Source organism: Mus caroli, chromosome 11 (assembly GCF_900094665.2).
Source record: "Mus caroli chromosome 11, CAROLI_EIJ_v1.1, whole genome shotgun sequence".
NCBI classification, from domain to species: Eukaryota; Metazoa; Chordata; class Mammalia; order Rodentia; family Muridae; genus Mus; species Mus caroli.
In genome coordinates, this window is record NC_034580.1 from 54,671,397 (window position 1) to 54,687,819 (window position 16,423).

The 16,423-nt window shown below is 47.6% G+C and overlaps 1 protein-coding gene across 1 annotated transcript in view; it reads left to right on the forward strand.

The window, feature by feature from the left end:
• Positions 1 to 281: 281 nt before the first annotated feature.
• Nt5m (5',3'-nucleotidase, mitochondrial) overlaps positions 282 to 16,423 on the forward strand; it is a 29,043-nt gene continuing 12,901 nt past the window's right edge. Inside the window, exons 1-3 of the mRNA XM_021176284.2 lie at positions 282 to 605; positions 5,033 to 5,133; positions 13,105 to 13,165. Of these exons, the coding sequence (XP_021031943.1) occupies positions 363 to 605; positions 5,033 to 5,133; positions 13,105 to 13,165 (405 nt within the window). The 5' untranslated portion in view covers positions 282 to 362. The remainder of the gene's footprint in view (positions 606 to 5,032; positions 5,134 to 13,104; positions 13,166 to 16,423) is intronic.

Below are 16,423 nucleotides of genomic sequence, written 5' to 3' on the forward strand. Positions count from 1 at the left end.
AATGACAAGCTGTTTAAAAACCTGTACCCACAATCCGGGATGGCTGGAACTTTGTTGCGCTCAGAGCTCAACGAAGTAAGCGCTCAATAAATACCTAAGGGTTTGTTCCTCCGGTGGTGAGCTCCTCCATCCACCACTGCCGCAGTAGGAAGAGTGCTCCAGTCTGGCTTTCACAGGCGGCTGTAACCTGGGACTGGATGTCCCAGGGCGATCAACACCCACGTCGCGCTCACCTTCTCTGGGCGCGTGTTCCTTTAAGGGCGGCGGGGCTGCGCGCCCGCCTCGCTCTGGGCCGGAGCCTGCGCGTCCGTGTCCGCGGTGGAGGCTGCGTCTGCCGCGGGCCCTGGGCGAGGAGTGGGGCGATGCATAGGCTGCGCGGCTGCTGTGCGCGTCCCCGCGGTGCCCCGCTACGGGCCGAGCGGAGCCGGGCGAGCAGCCGCGCCCTGCGGGTGCTGGTGGACATGGATGGCGTGCTGGCGGACTTTGAGGGCGGCTTCCTCCGGAAGTTCCGCGCGCGTTTCCCCGACCTGCCCTTCGTGGCGCTGGAGGACCGGCGCGGCTTCTGGGTGTCGGAGCAGTACGGACGTCTGCAGCCTGGGCTAAGCGTGAGCACCAGCCGGCCCCGCAGCGGTGCCCCGCGGGAGGGGAAACTGAGGCCGCAGCTGTCCAGCCCCAAGCCAGCTCGACTCCTCCAATGACCTTTGGCGGGTTCTTTGGTACCACACGCATCCTGGGAGGACTAGGGCCACAGAGCTAGAGGGATCAACCATTCAGCTGTTGCTGGGCTTCCAGCTATCTCCTTAACCCCCCTTCCCAGGCTGGACTCCCTTTTCCCCTATCTTCCTCTCTCCTGCCGCTGCCCTTCAGTACCCTCTTCTTCTAAATATTGGAGATTGAATCCAGTCTTCTGTAGACTAGACAGGCTCCCAACCACTGACCTACATCTCCCATCCTCTTACTTTGTACTTTGTCCTTCACTCTCACTGGCTTCCCTGGGCTGCCCTTGAACTAACTCACTGTGTAGCCTAGGGAGGGTTAAAATAAGCTAAGACTGCAAGCCATGGTGGGCTTGAATTTTAAATTCTTGGTGTATTTGGCCTCAGATAATTGGTTACATTAAAAACAAACAAAAACAAAAAACAAAACCAAGCATTCTCAGTCTCTTATGCAGACATGGCTATCCCTCCCAATGAAATTGACAGGAGTGTCTTTGCCATCCTCTTTTACCCCATGAAAGCATAACTTTGAGTGATATTGTATGCTAGAGAATGTGACTTGCAGAGTGTCACATGGGAAGTCGGACTGGGAAGAGTGAAACTTCCCTCTTGACCAGTGTGAGGTTTTTGGTAAGACCTTGGGCACCTCCACCCCCACCCACCCCCACCCCCCCACCTCAGCGTTCCCAACCCCCATGGCTAGACAGAGATCCAGGCGTTTTGGTAGAGTGTAATTTGAAGACTTAAACTGTTCTATGAAAGGAATAGGGGATTTGCTCAGCATAAACTTAGAAACGCTGGCGTTTCTCACTTGGTTGTCTAGGGCCATAGTGCTTTATGGTCAGAGGAGTGTTTTTTGGTTTTGTTTTTTTAACTTATCAGGTTTGTAACATCTTGTTCTTCACAGTCTTCCAGGACTGAAGGCAGTGAGGTCATGAAGAAAAAGACACACAAACAGAGAGCTGGGCTCTTTTCTGGAGAAACCACAGCACTCCCGGAAGCCCAGGGTGTTTGTAGGGTTCAACAGAAAGGCAGGTGTATATGGATAGGCAGGGATGGGGACAGAGGTGTAACGAAACAGGGGAGGCAATCTGCAGGGGGAAACATTCAAGGGGGAAAGCTAGCTGGCCATTCTCTGCACACACTGTCAAATTCTATACTTGGACCAGAGGAAAGCTTCTTCATGCCAGGGGATGGGGGTGGGGCTTTGCCCTTCCCTCATGGGTCTGAGGTTCTGGGGTCCTGACACAGCTCCGCCTATGCCAGTGACAACACATTGCCTCAGGACTTCACTCAGCACTCTCTCCATTCCCTTATCTTGCTGTGGGAAGATGCTCCTGTTTCCTCCTTGCACACAAGGAGACTTGCCATCCTGCCATCATCACATCACGGGGTAGTGAGGAGCGCAGATGGGATTCAAGCCCCAGCAACACATCTGCCTGCTCCACACAATTCTCTCCAACCACCTTACTGTCCTGTTCTCTGTTCTGCTTTCTCTTTTGATTTCAATACAGTACGGGGGTGGGTGGTAATACAGCTCAATGGTAGAGAATTGTCTAGCTAGTACAAGACCCCAGGGTTCTGTCCTAGCACTGCAACTCCGCACCCCCAGCTCCCAGGCCCCTACATGATAAATAAGGTACCCCCACAGTAATTTGGTTTACTGAGGGACAGGTATTTAAAAGGGACATGGGGTATCATTTCTGTTCATTCACAGATGCTGCAAGCATCTCCACAGAGCCCAGATAGCTGACCTCTCCCGTGCTGAGACCTATGAAAGCTTTAAACCTAAGGAAATGCTCTGTGTCACCTCTGTCACCTCAGCAATCAACTGCTGTACTGCATAGGGTTCACTTACAGATGACTGACCAACATTTGAATTTGGGGGACATAATTTTCTTGTAGGAATATATTAAATTTAGTTTTATGTGTGTGGGTGTTTTGCTTTTATATACACATGTGCGTTGTGTACAGTCCTGGTGTACAAAAGGTCAGAAAAAGGTATCCAAAGCCTTAGAACTCGAGTTACCATGTAGGTGGCTAGGACTGAACCCAGGTCCTCTGCAAGACCAACAACCTCTGAGCCGTCTCTCCAGATCCGGGAATTTACTAATGGGATAAAGTGAAATCTACCCAGACTCTGCAAGCCGACTTGTTTCAAACCCTACCATAGAGAGGAGGAGGAAGAGGAGGAAGAAGAGATAGAGATGGAGGAAGAGAAGGAAAAGGGAAAGGAGAATACAATGAAGGTTTAGGGAGTTAGCTTACCAGTAGTGTTTGCCTAGGATGTGTGAGGCCCTGGGTTTTCTCTTAGTACCATAAAACAACAAAGAAAGTAGCAGTGGCTCAGTAGCCCCTTGTATAGATACTCCAGGCCCAAAAGGACTAATTCCTGACTTCCAACTGCAAAGTGAGAAAGTGTGTGGCAGGAAGGGCTGCAGGGACAGGAGGAACCTACTGGTTTCCGCTCATTCCTTTTCCAAGTCTCAGCTCATTGAAGAACACCCAGAGCCTCCCTGTAGCCTGGTTGCCTAAATATCTGTGGTTATACCAAACAGTCTAGGTATAGTAGATGTGGCCACTTTCAAGTTTGTATTCTTGCCCCTTGGTATTGAGGGTTCCTGGACCCTAAGGATACCAAAATCTACAGATGCTCAAAAGTATGTCATGTAAAGCAGTATGGTGTTTGTGTATGATCTATGTGATTGTATGTAGCTCGGCCTTCTCTAGGTGGCTTACACTGTGGAGGGCAGTGTAAATACTGTGGAGATGGTTTGGGATATTGAAGAGGAGAAATGACACAGAAAAGGCCTGTGTGAATGTTCAGTTCAGACAGTAATTCTCACTCACTATTTTCTGTGATTGTTTGAGTCCGTGGATGATGACTCCATGGCTCCTGAGGGCCGGTTGTACCTTTGTCTTCATTCCCTGTGGCCGCCACAATACTCTTGGAGGGAAATGGGCAACGGCAGCAAGAAAAGCTCGTCTCAACTGACTTAGAATCCTCAGTTGTTAGGACAGGGACTGAGCCCAGAGAGGGGGATTTCCTCTGCAGTGCTTCGCAGCGACAGGAGGACGGAGAGCTGGGAAGCTGACTCTGCAGGCTTGGTGTTGGGAGGGATGGGTCTTGTCTTCATGCTGTTGGAGAAAGGCTCCAGGAGGGTGGTGGCCAGCCCAGAGTTGACCCACAACAAGGTCACACTGCCTCCAAATGTGAGTTCAGGTCCTAATGGTGTTACCCCTAAGCGGCCATGCTTAAATTGTGGACCAGCAAACCTTGGTCCTTGTAGATTTTAAGGATGGAACTTGAGACTGTGTTCGCCCATGTAGTTGACAGAGGTATTGGTGCTTTCTTACCCAGGCAGTGAGTGGTATTTCCTGTACTGTACACATGTGCAGTGCCGAGCAGCTCCCATCTCAGGGGCTGAGATGTCTGTCTGCCTCTTGCCTGGCCCCGGGAGAGATCTGGCACTGGGAATGGGAGTTCTGGCCTACTAGCACATGGTAGAAAGGGGAGCCTTACTCAGCTACTGTTTTTTCTGTGTGACATCAGTTTTCCTATACCTAAAAAGAGTGTGTTTCTTTTAAGACAGGGTTGTATTTTGAGACAGAGTTTTTATTTTATTGTTCAGACTGGCTTTGACCAACATGGGCCACCATGCCTGGCACAGAGTCTGGATTTTTGGCTTTCAAATTTTACAAGCCACAAAATCCTTGGGGGGGGGTGCAGAAACAGGTGGATCTCTGAGTTTGAGCCCAGCCTGGTCTCCATAGAGAGTTCTAGGATAACAAGAGCTACACCAAGAGATCCTGTCTTAATAAAATAACGTGTTGGTACTTTAGCACATACACCAGGCAAGAGCAGAGCTGTTCTGATTGTGTGATGAGGAACCCAGGACTCTCCTCGCTGCCCTTTCCAGCTCCCCATATTCCTATCCTTGTAGACCATGTAGACTTCAGAGTCTACAGGTTCCATCAGGTTCCAACTCAGCTTTCCCTGAACTCCCACTGAGTTCTTGCTGTTCTAGGCAAGCCTAGGACTATCCCCAACCCGAGGACATCAGGTGGCTCTCCCAGAGTGGACACCTTGGCTTGTCTCTGCTGGGCCCCAACAGAAGTCACCTCCTTCCCTATAGAGGGACCCAACACATGGTAACTCCTTAGATTCCTCCCCAGGAAACAGGTCTGTGGTGAGTGTAGGGAACCGTGAACTCTCTTTCTACCTAGCAGCAGTCCCACCCAGCTGTGTATTTTTCTGAGAGGAGGATGGTGAGACGGTGGGAGCCTGGAAGTGACCTGCTTTTTTGGCTTCTCAGGAGAAGGCCATCAGCATCTGGGAGTCAAAGGATTTCTTCTTTGAACTTGAGCCTCTCCCCGGAGCCGTGGAAGCAGTGAAGCAGATGGCCAATCTACAGAAGTGAGTATGTCTTCCTACCTTGGGTCTCCATCCAGGCCTGCACCTTTAGCTTGCTGTCTTGCCCTTCCCTTCTCAGCCCTTCTCAGTCTTCCAGGGGCTGGAATGTGAGCAAAGGTCAGGGGTGTCATTCTGTCTTGGTAAACAGAGCTTGTGTGGACTGAAGCCCTCACTCCGTCCCCACCCTCTTTGGTCCTCTGCAGCCTGTCGGAACTTGGGCAGTGTGCTTCCCTGAGATCTGTGACAAACACAGCCTTATTGACTTGTACCCCATACCTTGAAGCTCACCCATTTCAAGTGTAGAGTTCAGGGGCTGTCAGAACACTTGTAAAGCGATTGAGTCACTGCTACTGTCAGATTCAGAACGTTTTCATCATCTCTAAAAGAAAATGTCAAACCTATTAGCACACTGCTCGTTCCTGGTCTTCTGTGGTTCCTAAGAACCACCAATCTGCTCTCTGCTTCTGGGCCTGGGCCTGCTATGGACAGTTCATGTAAGTGGTAATCTAGCATGTGGTCTGGCTTCTTAAACTTAATGCTTTTAAGGTTTATTTATTTTGTAGTATATCTCAACACTCACTCTCTTACTCTGTGAATATATGTGACTGGGGGATGGATTTTTGTATGACTTACGTATGATAGGCAAGTGCTGTAACCATTGAGCGAATACCCCAACCACGTACTTATATTTTTGACAATGGAATATAGTCGGTTGTATAGATCTGCATTTTATGTGTGTCCATTCATTACTTGATGGGCATTTGGACTGTTTCTGTCTTTTGTCTTTGTAAGTAGGACTGCTATGAACACTTGTGCTAACATTTGTTTGAACACCTGCTGTTAATTCTTTGGGGTATACACCTCGCAGTAAAACTGTGAGGTTGTAGGTAATTCTATATTTAATGTTTTAAAGAACCATCATGCCGTTTCCCATTAACTTCAGAAAGACTGCACTTTCTTGACATATTTGTCAACACTTGTTATTGTCTTATATTTTCTAGCCATCTTGGTGGTGGATTATAACTATGGTCTCTCGTTGTGGTTTTTCTTTTCTTTTTGTATCTGGGTGTTTTTACTGCATACATGTCTGTGCACTACATGCATGCCTGGCGCCTGCAGAAGCCAAAGGAAGGTGTCAGGTCGTCTGGAGCTAGGGCCACAGATGGTTCAGAGCCACCATGTGATTGCTGGGAGTAGAACCTGGGTCCTCTAGAAGATCAAGCAGTGTTTTTAACTGCCGAGCCAGCTCTCCAGCGCCTTAACTTTTGGTCTTATTTTTAGATCATCATATCTGTCTGTCTGTCTGTCTGTCTGTCTATCTGTCTATCTACCTCTGTACTGCTGAGGAAGGACCAAGGGTTCTGTGCGTGCTGGTTGTCTTAGTTACTTTCGGTTGCTGTGCAGAGGCTCCGTGACCAGGACAACTTAGAAATGAAAGCATTTAGTTGGAGGTTTGCTTACAGTTTGGAAGAGTTAGTCCATGACCATCATGGTGGGGAGCATGGTGGCTGGCAGGCACACATGGCACTGGAGGAGTAGTTGGGAGCTTCTATATTATCTGTAAGATGGGAGCAGAGAGATTGGAATTTGCCCTGGCTCAACCTTAAAGACACTCCCAGGGATAGCTCCTCCAGCAAGGTCTCGCCTTCTAATCCTCGTCAAACACTCCACCTGCCGGGAACCAAATACTAAATCTGTGAGCCTGTGGGGGCCATTGTAGTTCAAACCACCAGGTAGGTAAATGCCCCAGTTCCCATGGTCCTTGTCCCTTCCTTCCTCTCTTCTTTATTTTTCTCTCTCTCTCTTTCTTTCTTTCTTTCTTTCTTTCTTTCTTTCTTTCTTTCTTTCTCTCTCTCTCTCTCTCTCTCTCTCTCTCTCTCTCTCTCTCTCTTTCTTTCTTTCTTTCTTTTTTTCTTTTTCATATAGGGTCTCACTATGTAGCTCTGGCTGGCCTGGAATTTGCTATATAGACCAGGCTGGTCTTGAAATAATGGAGACCTATTTGTGTCTACCTCCTGACCACTGGGATTAAAGGCATACACTACCGTACACCACACACAGCTCTCCTCTATGAGCTGTTAGATATGTTAGTATCTAATTAGTCTCACATCTTTTGTTGAAAAAGACTGTTTCTCCCGTTGAATTGTCTTGACACTCAGTTGACCGCAAATGTAAGGGTTTACTTTGAGGTTTGCCAATGATTCTGTTTAACTTAGCCAACTGAGTAACAAATGTAATATGGTATGTGTAATATAAATACCTCTAAAGCTATCCACCTTAAAGATCTAATATGAGGCTGGCAGGATGGCTCAGCAGGTAGACACTTGCTACCAAGCCTGGGGCTAACTCTGGAATCTACATAGTAGGAGAAGAGAACTGATTCTTGTAAATCATCCTTGGATTTCTGCAAGCATGCACATGTGAGCACGCATGGGTGCACACATACAGACACAGACACACACACACACACACTGTAAATTCAAATCTGCTAAACAGGTACAAGGAAAACAGAATGCTTGTAGTTTGAGTTGAACTGTAGACCTTGTTTGGTTAGTACTTTATCTTTGGGCTTGAACTCAGGCCATGTATTTCTTATGTTTTATGTTATGAATTTGATTTATAAAGATCTTTGGGAAGTAGGCATGGCTGACCCTCCATACTTGTAAATTCCTCACCCTTGGACTTAACCTATTTTTATTATTTCTTTTCTGAGCTTGTAATATAATTATGTCATTTCCCCCTTCCCTTTCTTCCCCCCCAGCCCCTCCCATGTACCCCTCCTTGCCCTCTTTCACACACATACATATGCATGTGCACACATATGCACACACACACACACACTACTAAATGCAAACTGCCCAGTCTATATAAAGTCTATATAATGTTACTTGTATGTCTTTTTTTTCAGGGCTATTTGGTATTGGATAACCAGTTGTTCTTTCTCCTGGGAAAGACCATTTTTGCTCACTCTTTTTTTTTTTTTTTTTTTTTTTTTTTTTTTTTGATTTTTCGAGACAGGGTTTCTCTGTGTAGCCCTGGCTGTCCTGGAACTCACTCTGTAGACCAGGCTGGCCTCGAACTCAGAAATCCACCTGCCTCTGCCTCCCAAGATCTGGGATTAAAGGCGTGCACCACCACTGCCCGGCTCATTTTTGCTCACTCTTATTATATTCCTTAGTCTCCTGTGGTTCTTCATGTAGGACAGAGGCCTCCCCGGGCTCTCTCGATCCAGTCCTGTGAGCCTACTGACATTTATCTTGTTCAGCTCACATTAGGTAGTCATGTTGGTGAGACTCCTTATTCCTCTGGCTCTTAAAGCCTGTCCAGGATCCTCATCCAAAGTGGTCCCTGAGGTGCAGGAATACTGTTGGAAATGTCTCCACTGGACAAGACTACATAACGTTTGATCAGTTCTGAGTTTCTGTGATGGTGTCTGTCGGGTGTAATGAGGAGTTCCTTGATGAGGGATAATACCTATCTGTGGGTGTAAGGACAGATATTTAGCACATAGTGAGAGACTTTGCTGGCTTAGGGACTTGGGAAAGTGGCATTTGTAGGTCCTATTCCAAGATGCATGCCTTCCCATGCCCCGAGTAGTCGGCTTCATTCCCAGTACCGGACATGCTTTCTTCCTGTAGAATGGGTCCTATGTCCAAGCAGAGAGCAGTTGGTTTCCGGTGTGCCACTCTGTACCATTAGGGTTACTACCATGTCATGCTCATCACCGTTGTGGTTCAGTGGTCTCATGTCTGGGTAGAGAGCTGTTGGTTGCCTCCCTCCTTTGGAAGTTCGCCTGGGATCTTAAGGCTCTGTGAAAGCTAGTCATCAGGAAGGAGGCCTCAGGTCAGCTCCAGCTCAGAGTTCCCAGGCCTCTCTCTGAGGTGCATGACGTCTTCAGCGTTAGGTTAGCACTTACCTTTCGTCTCTAGGGCACCGGGTCAACCAAAGACAGGAGCAGGAGCCATTTGGGAGTCTCTTGGGCAACCCTGACCAACAACTCAAAGGAGGGCTTCTTATACCTAGTATTGGAACTTTTGTGTGATTGTTTTTGGCTCTTGGAGGGAGCATTGTCAGCTGAGATGGAAAAATTTCACTAGGTCTATATATGTGTAATTATAAGTCAACTTATGGCTTTACAGACATTTTATTATTATTTTACTCTTACCATCCTTCGAACCTATTTTTTTTAAAAAAATCTGAAAGTTACATTGGGAGAGATAAAAAAGGAAGAAAGCAAGAAAGCTTAAGGAGAGAGTGGTGAGATGGCTCAGCAGGTACTTACCACTAAGCCTCCCTAAGTAAGAGTCCTTAGACCCACGGAGTAGAGGGAGACTGACTTCTGGGAGTTGTCCTTTCACCTCCACATGTACACGGTGACACCTCCATACAAAACAATAGGTAAATGTAAGGGTTTTTTTTTAAAGAGTTAGATGGACTAACCAGAATACATTATATACATGTATGAAATTGTCAAAGAACAAATTTGATCCGGAAAAAGTTATATTTTTAATAAAAAGTGTACTTTCAGTATATCCAATATACTAATAGGCCTCTTGTATTAGTTAACTTTGTGCTACTACTATATAAAACACCTGAGAAAATCAGTTTAGGGAAGAAAAAGGTTTGGGGTCTTGAGAAGTGGACTTGGCAGTTATGAGCACTTGTCCTGTGGAGGACCTGGGTTTCATTCCAAGCTCCCACATGGCTGTCTGTAACTTCAGTCCCATGGGATTTGATGCCCTCCTCTGACCTTCTTGGGCAGCACACATTCACACTGTGCACATACGCATATGTAGGCAAAACACTCCTAAAATAATAAAGTTATTTATTTATTTAGAAAAGAAAAAGATCTTTTGGGGTTCATGCTCATGGAAATGGAATGGTCACTTGTCATGTTTCTTTGAGCGTGGTGGCACAGAACATAGCAGCTGGGACCATGTGGTGGAAGAGGCCTGTTCACTTCATGGTGGCTAGGAATTGATGAAAGAGAAACAGGAAGAGATAGGGTCTCAATGTCTTTTCTGAGGATACACCGCTTTCCTCCCATAATTCCCAAGGCTGGGAACCTCTGGGGAGTGCTCCAGATCCAGACTGTAGGACACATGATACAGGTGTGTTTGCAATGAGCATGTGTGGACTCTTCTATTTGTGCAACCAAGTAGTGCAGTAGAAGTGACTACACCATGGTGGCACTGCTTTAGGCCGTCAGGCCACTGGCGTTGGTGAAAGGCACACAGGATGTGCATGGGTCACATAAGGTAACCTTAGTGGTTGGTGCCCACAGGGATTTGCAGCCCACTCCCGTGGATGCTAAAGGAAAGCTATGCCAGCACCTGTGCTTTTCAGAATCCCCCTTATTGCCTCAGTCTGTGTGTGCTGAACATTTCAGCCACACTGCTATGTCCTGGCGCAGGGCTTTTGAAAAGGGTCTGCAACTGAACTGCTCAGGCTCAGGTCCCAGCAAGCTCTCAACCTTCCTGAAGCTCTGTTTCTTAAACTGTTTAAATTGCAGCTAATAAGGAGGTAGCCACAGGATCGTACTGTGGCTCCTGGCACAGAGCAAGGGGCTCAGTAAAAGCAGCAGCAGCTGCTGCTACCCATGGGAGTTAGTAGATATGCACACAGAGGTTTCAAAAGGGATGCTGCATTCATACTGCAGTGTGGCTGAGCCTTGAAGCCTTGATGCCAAGGGGAGGGATCCAGACACAGAAGCCACACACTGAATGATCTCAGTTACACAAAATCTCCACGACTGGCTGATCATCAAGACAAGATGCAGATCAGTTGTCTCCAGGGGCCAGCCAAGGTTGGAGTTGGTACTGACTGCTTAGTAGGGTTTCTTTTGTGGGTGATGGAAATATTCTAAAAATCAAGTTTCAGTTGTGTTTGATAAAACACTACAGATATACTAAAATGTACTTAATTTTATACTTTAAATGGGTCCATGTTTTATTATATGGATTATCTCAGCACAACTTAAAATTGAGACAGGATACACCTTCATACACCTTCGATCCCAGCCCTCACAAGGCAGAGGAGGTGAATTTCTGTGAGTTTAAGGCCAATCTGGTTTATATATCAAGCTCCTGGCCAAGCAGGGCTGCACGGAGAGACCCTGTCTCAAAAACAAAACAAAAACAACACCAAACCCAAAACAAAGCAAAAAAAAAAAAACCCCTTAAAAATCAGTTTGCTTGATTTTTTAGAAGACAGGAGCAGCAGGTGTGTTTATTTAACAGGGGGGTGGGGGTGAATAGTTCACTGAGTGCAAGAAGCCAGACAGAAAACACTCAGGTGCTCTAGGACATGCAGAGCCATCTGTAGCTGGGGAAAGCAGCTTGGTGGTTGCTGGGGTTCTGGGGTCGGGAGGTCAGGCAGGGGCAGGTTGGGGAGAGTGCGTTCTACTCTTGACCATGGAGATGCTTTTGTGGCGTGTGTGTACCATAGCTTATAAAAAATGTCCCCTTTTAATAAGTGCTGTTTTCAAAGACTTATATTTTGTGCTTTTATATTTTGTGTGCTTACCTGTATATGTGTATGCTCACCACATGCATGCTTACCTGTATGTATGTATGTTCACCACATGCATGCTTGCATGACAATCGTATCCCAATAAAGCTGTGGAAAATGATCAGTTTGAGCCAGAGATGCATCTCCTCAGAAGGCTGAGGCAGGGGGATTAGATGAATAGATGAATAGATTCCCGACCAGCCAGGGCAACATAACAAGGCTCTGTCCTGTGACTCCTTAGCATAAAGATTTCGTTTAGGTGAGTGGAGGGGCCAGGCCTGACCAGACTGACTGTTTTGAGGCTGAAGAGTTGAGCGCAGGCAAAGGTTGGCACTGAGATCCTGCCAAAGTCATTCTGAGCCAGATCTGGGGTAAGCAGCGAGTGGTGGCAGCAAGGCAGGAAGGCCTGAGCTTCAGCAGTCAGGCTTTGGAAGGAGCAGCAGAGAAGAGGGAAGACAGCTTGCATGCTGGCCTTCCCTCTAAGGTTTGGGGGTGTGTGAGGAAAAGCCAGTCTAAGGCTAGACCTTCATGTTAGATAACTTCTACAGAGGTTGGGGCAGATACTGCCAACCATGTTGTCTCTGCACCTGTTCTTTTCCCGAACACTGAGCAGATACAAGCAAAACTACGCAGAGACCACAGACAGGCTTCCACAGATCGTTCCAGGGACTCATTTGCTAAAAAGTTCAAGAAACACCACTCTCGCAGCTCGGCTTGATGGGCCATCTCATACAGGGTAGAACCCAATGCTATTATGGTTTGACAGTGGGGTGGGGGTGGTAATTGGGACTCCATCCTGTGGGTGTGGGGAGGAGCAGGCCCCTGGGAAGCCCTTCGTGGTCAGGGTCAGCGATTCAGAGCTGTGATGGTGCATTTATCATGCAAAGCCCATGCCCCCTTGAGGCTGCATGCTGGAGAGCTTGTCTGGTTGGAGCCTGCCTCCCTTCCTGTGCAGCCTGCAGCCTGGGATGGGGGATTCCTTTCCTTATTCCTTTCAGTCAGCTGGGGATGAAGTTGTCTTTCAGCTGTCTATAGGCTCTGCAGTATTTTTTTTTTCCTTTTCGGTGCTGAAGATGGAACTCAAGGCCTTGTCTATTGGATACACCTTCTCTACCATTGAGCCTCCAGTCCTCTGCATCTGTTCAATGCTGTCTCTCCCCGTTTTCTTATTCAGCTAGAGTGTATGTGCTTAGCCCAGCTAACCTTCTGGGTCTAGTCCTGCAAATATTGCCCCACCTCAGAGTTGGTTGCCTGTGGTCAGGGCAGATCATTTGCAGCTATCCAAGACCTTTGACTGGGGTGGAAGTCGTGCATCTTAGCCTCTTGTGTGGGAAGACGGAGAACAGTGGGTTTTCCCATGACAGGTGCAGGCTCAGTCCCTGGCAGGGCTCGGCTAACAGAGGTGGGCGGTGAGCAGCGGCATGGAGATAGCTGCAGGGCTCACTATCCTTTCTCTTCTGGCAGCACTGATGTCTTCATCTGTACAAGCCCCATCAAGATGTTCAAGTACTGTCCCTATGAGAAGGTAAGGAGTCCATTCCAGGCAAGGGCTGCTATGGCGCAGGGCCTCATCTGGTGCTCCCTGTTCTCTGCACCAGCCCGAGGCTCTGTCTCATGTGCTGGATTGGCTTGTTCCAGCATGGGTTTGGTGGGAAGGGTGCTTGCCGCATCTGTCAGCTGGCAAAGGCTGGTAAGGGAGGCCACAGGGATCAGAGAGAGGACCATGTCTGAGGAGGGGCTAGGAGCTCAAGGGCATCCTGCATGAACAATCCTCCCTCCTTTCGCTCATTGTCATACTCACCTCTGTGGTACTGGTAATGGAACTCAGCATCCTACATGCCTGGCAAGTGCTCCTGCACTTAGCTGCATCCTCAGGCTTACACGAAAAGTCCGACCAAGAGCTGGGCATATTGGGGAACATCTGTAACCCCAACACCCAGTAGGCAGAGACAGGGATCACAAATTCTAGGCAAGCCTGTGCTACATAGTGAATTCAAGGCTAGCTTAGGCTACAGTGAGATCTGACATACCCTTCAAAACAGAAAGTCTAAGCAAGGAAATGTAAGTTTGTTTTTCTGTGTGCTCTTTTGTCTTTACTGGAAGACATGGAGGTACAGCAGAGAGCTTTTTGTGCTGTAGAAGCTGCCGGTTGCTTTCTGTGTGGGGAGGATAGACCACCACACCTTGCTGGTTTCCCAGACACCCAGGATGCTGGGTTCCCAGTCGGGTTTCCCCAACTCAGGCTTTAGGTCATCACACTGAGGCTTCTGAGTATCTCCACCTTTCTCTCTTCCACACAATGCTGTCCCCAGCCTGGAGTTGTTATGTGCCTTGCTTAGGGAGGCTCTCACACCCACTGTGGGTTATGTGAACAGATGCTGTGCCAGCTGGGGTCATCTCGACCCCCTGACCTCTCAAGGCTGGGTTCATTTCAGCACAAGGGAATGGTTGTCGGATCTATAGCTCTTGGGAGTGAAAGATGGGTCCCCACTTTGTATCAGAGCACCTATCTCCCAAGGACATTCTGGACTGGTGGGGTCAACCTCCCCTGGGGACTGGTTAGAAATAGACATTTTCAGTAACACTAACCTTTTGAGTCAGAAACTCTGAGTGCCAGTGTGGTCTCAGCCAGCTTGCCAGATGACTCTGCTGGACCCCTGCACTTGAGCCATTGAAGGTGTGGTGACAGCTTCAACTTTAGCTGGCCCAAATAATTGGACGCATGGACAGAACAGGTACCCTGGGTGATTGTTAAAATCTGCAGGCACCTGAGTTCCTTATAGATACTAGCATGGTGTGTACACATCTTCCCCCACCCCACCCCACCCCATGAGCTTGAGTACTTAAGCCATCTCAGGTGACTAATACCCGATACAGTTCGAATGCCTTTGCTGCGGTTGCTCAACAGTTTTGTATAGAGAGTGATGATAGGAAAGTCCGCACTTGGTCAGTTCAGCTGCCGGTTATGGTTTCTGTTGATTGTGGCGAGCCTGGCTGAATACTGATTCTACTGGTGTGGTCTATCCTGCTGCTTCCCTCACCCCTCCATGACCAGTGAAACGGGCCATGCTTCCTGTGGAGTCTCTTTCTGAAACAGACCTGGCATATGTCTGCTTCTCTTATTACCACCACTTCAAACCTCTGTGTAGAATTAATGTTACCTCTGAAACTTGATAAGGTGGATCACATCAGCCCCATGGTAATTAGCTCCCTATAAAAACTAAGCCTGGGGCTGGAGAGATAGCTCAGTGGTTAAGAGCACTGACTGCTGCTCTTCCAGCGGTCCTGAGTTCAATTCCCAGTGACCACATGGTGGCTCACAACCATCTGTAATGGGATCTAAAGCCCCCTTCTGGTGTGTCTGAAGACAACTACAGTGTACTCTTATAAATAAAATAAATTTTAAAATTCTTAAAAAAAAAAAAAAAGAATTAAAAAAAAAAAAGCCTGGCCTAGCCTCAAAGCCTGTCTGACTCTGCATCGTGGCTGTTCCTTCCCTCTATGACTTGTAGCTCAAATGTGAAATGCCTTCCGTGGACTCATGTGAACCCTTAGGCCCTAGTTTGTGGTGCTGGTGTGGGAGGTTGGGGAACCTTTAAAAGATGGGGTCTGGCTGGTGATAGTGAATTACTGGGGAGGGGCAAGTTTATGGGCTGGAAACTCCCCTTCCAACCTGAAATTCTCTCTCTCTGTTTCCTTGCCCACCTAGATACGAGCAAGCTTTCCCCATGCCTTCCCTCCTATAATAGAGCTGTCCCCTCAAACCATGAGCTAGGACCAATCCTTCCTTCCTTAAGGTTGGTCTTTCAGTACTAACAACAAAGTAAGTTGGAGTTGGTAACGACCCTCTCTGTGTCCTGTGTTGATGACCAGCATGTTAGCTGACCACCACATCTAATGTCTGTTCACCCTCTGCCATGTCGTGCTCTATCCCAGCCCTGGTTTCCTGTATAGCCTGCTCAGAAAGGCTCCATTTCTTTGTTTCTGGATTATTTCCTGTCTTTTACCAGACTGAGGTCTGAAAAGATGCACTACCATCCTCTCCAGTGAAGAGCTAGGCATGCAGAGAACATTTAAATAGATACATTGTTCAACAGAGAACTATCAAAAACATCTTAAAGTTATTTTGGGGGTGAATTTTGCATATGAGTGCTGTATTTACATCATTTTTACCCATCCTCCCTCTCCAACTTCTTCCCTGCCCTCCCTCCCTCTCAGATTCACGAGCTCTTCTTTAATTATTTATCCTCTGTGTGGGTCTCTCTCCATATCTGTCTCTGTCTGCTCCTCCCTGCCTCTCCTGAATCTGTTTAGTGTTTCTTGTCTATACAGGAGCCAGGCTCTTGGATAACCTATGAGGGAGCTCATCCCCGGAGGAAAGAGTCTCCCACTCTCAGCAGCTCTTTGCTAGGCCTGGGGCTTTGTAAAAATCCCCCCATCACATTAATGTGCCAACTGGTATTTTCATCACGAAGACCTTGATTGGGTAATCAACTGTCGAGGTTTCATGGTTAAAGCTTCTTTGTCTTATCTTTAAAAAAAAAGATTTCTTTCTTTGTTTTATGTATGTGAGTGCACTGCAGCTGTCTTCAGACACACCAGAAGAGGGCATCGGATCCCATTACAGATGGCTGTGAGCCACTGTGTGGTTGCTGGGAATTGAACTCAAGACCTCTGGAAGAGCAGTCGGTACTCTTAACTGCTGAGCCATCTCTCTAGCCCCATTTGTCATATCTTGAAGACACTATTTCAAAGCAGGCGTCCTGGTCTTTTGGTTCTTACA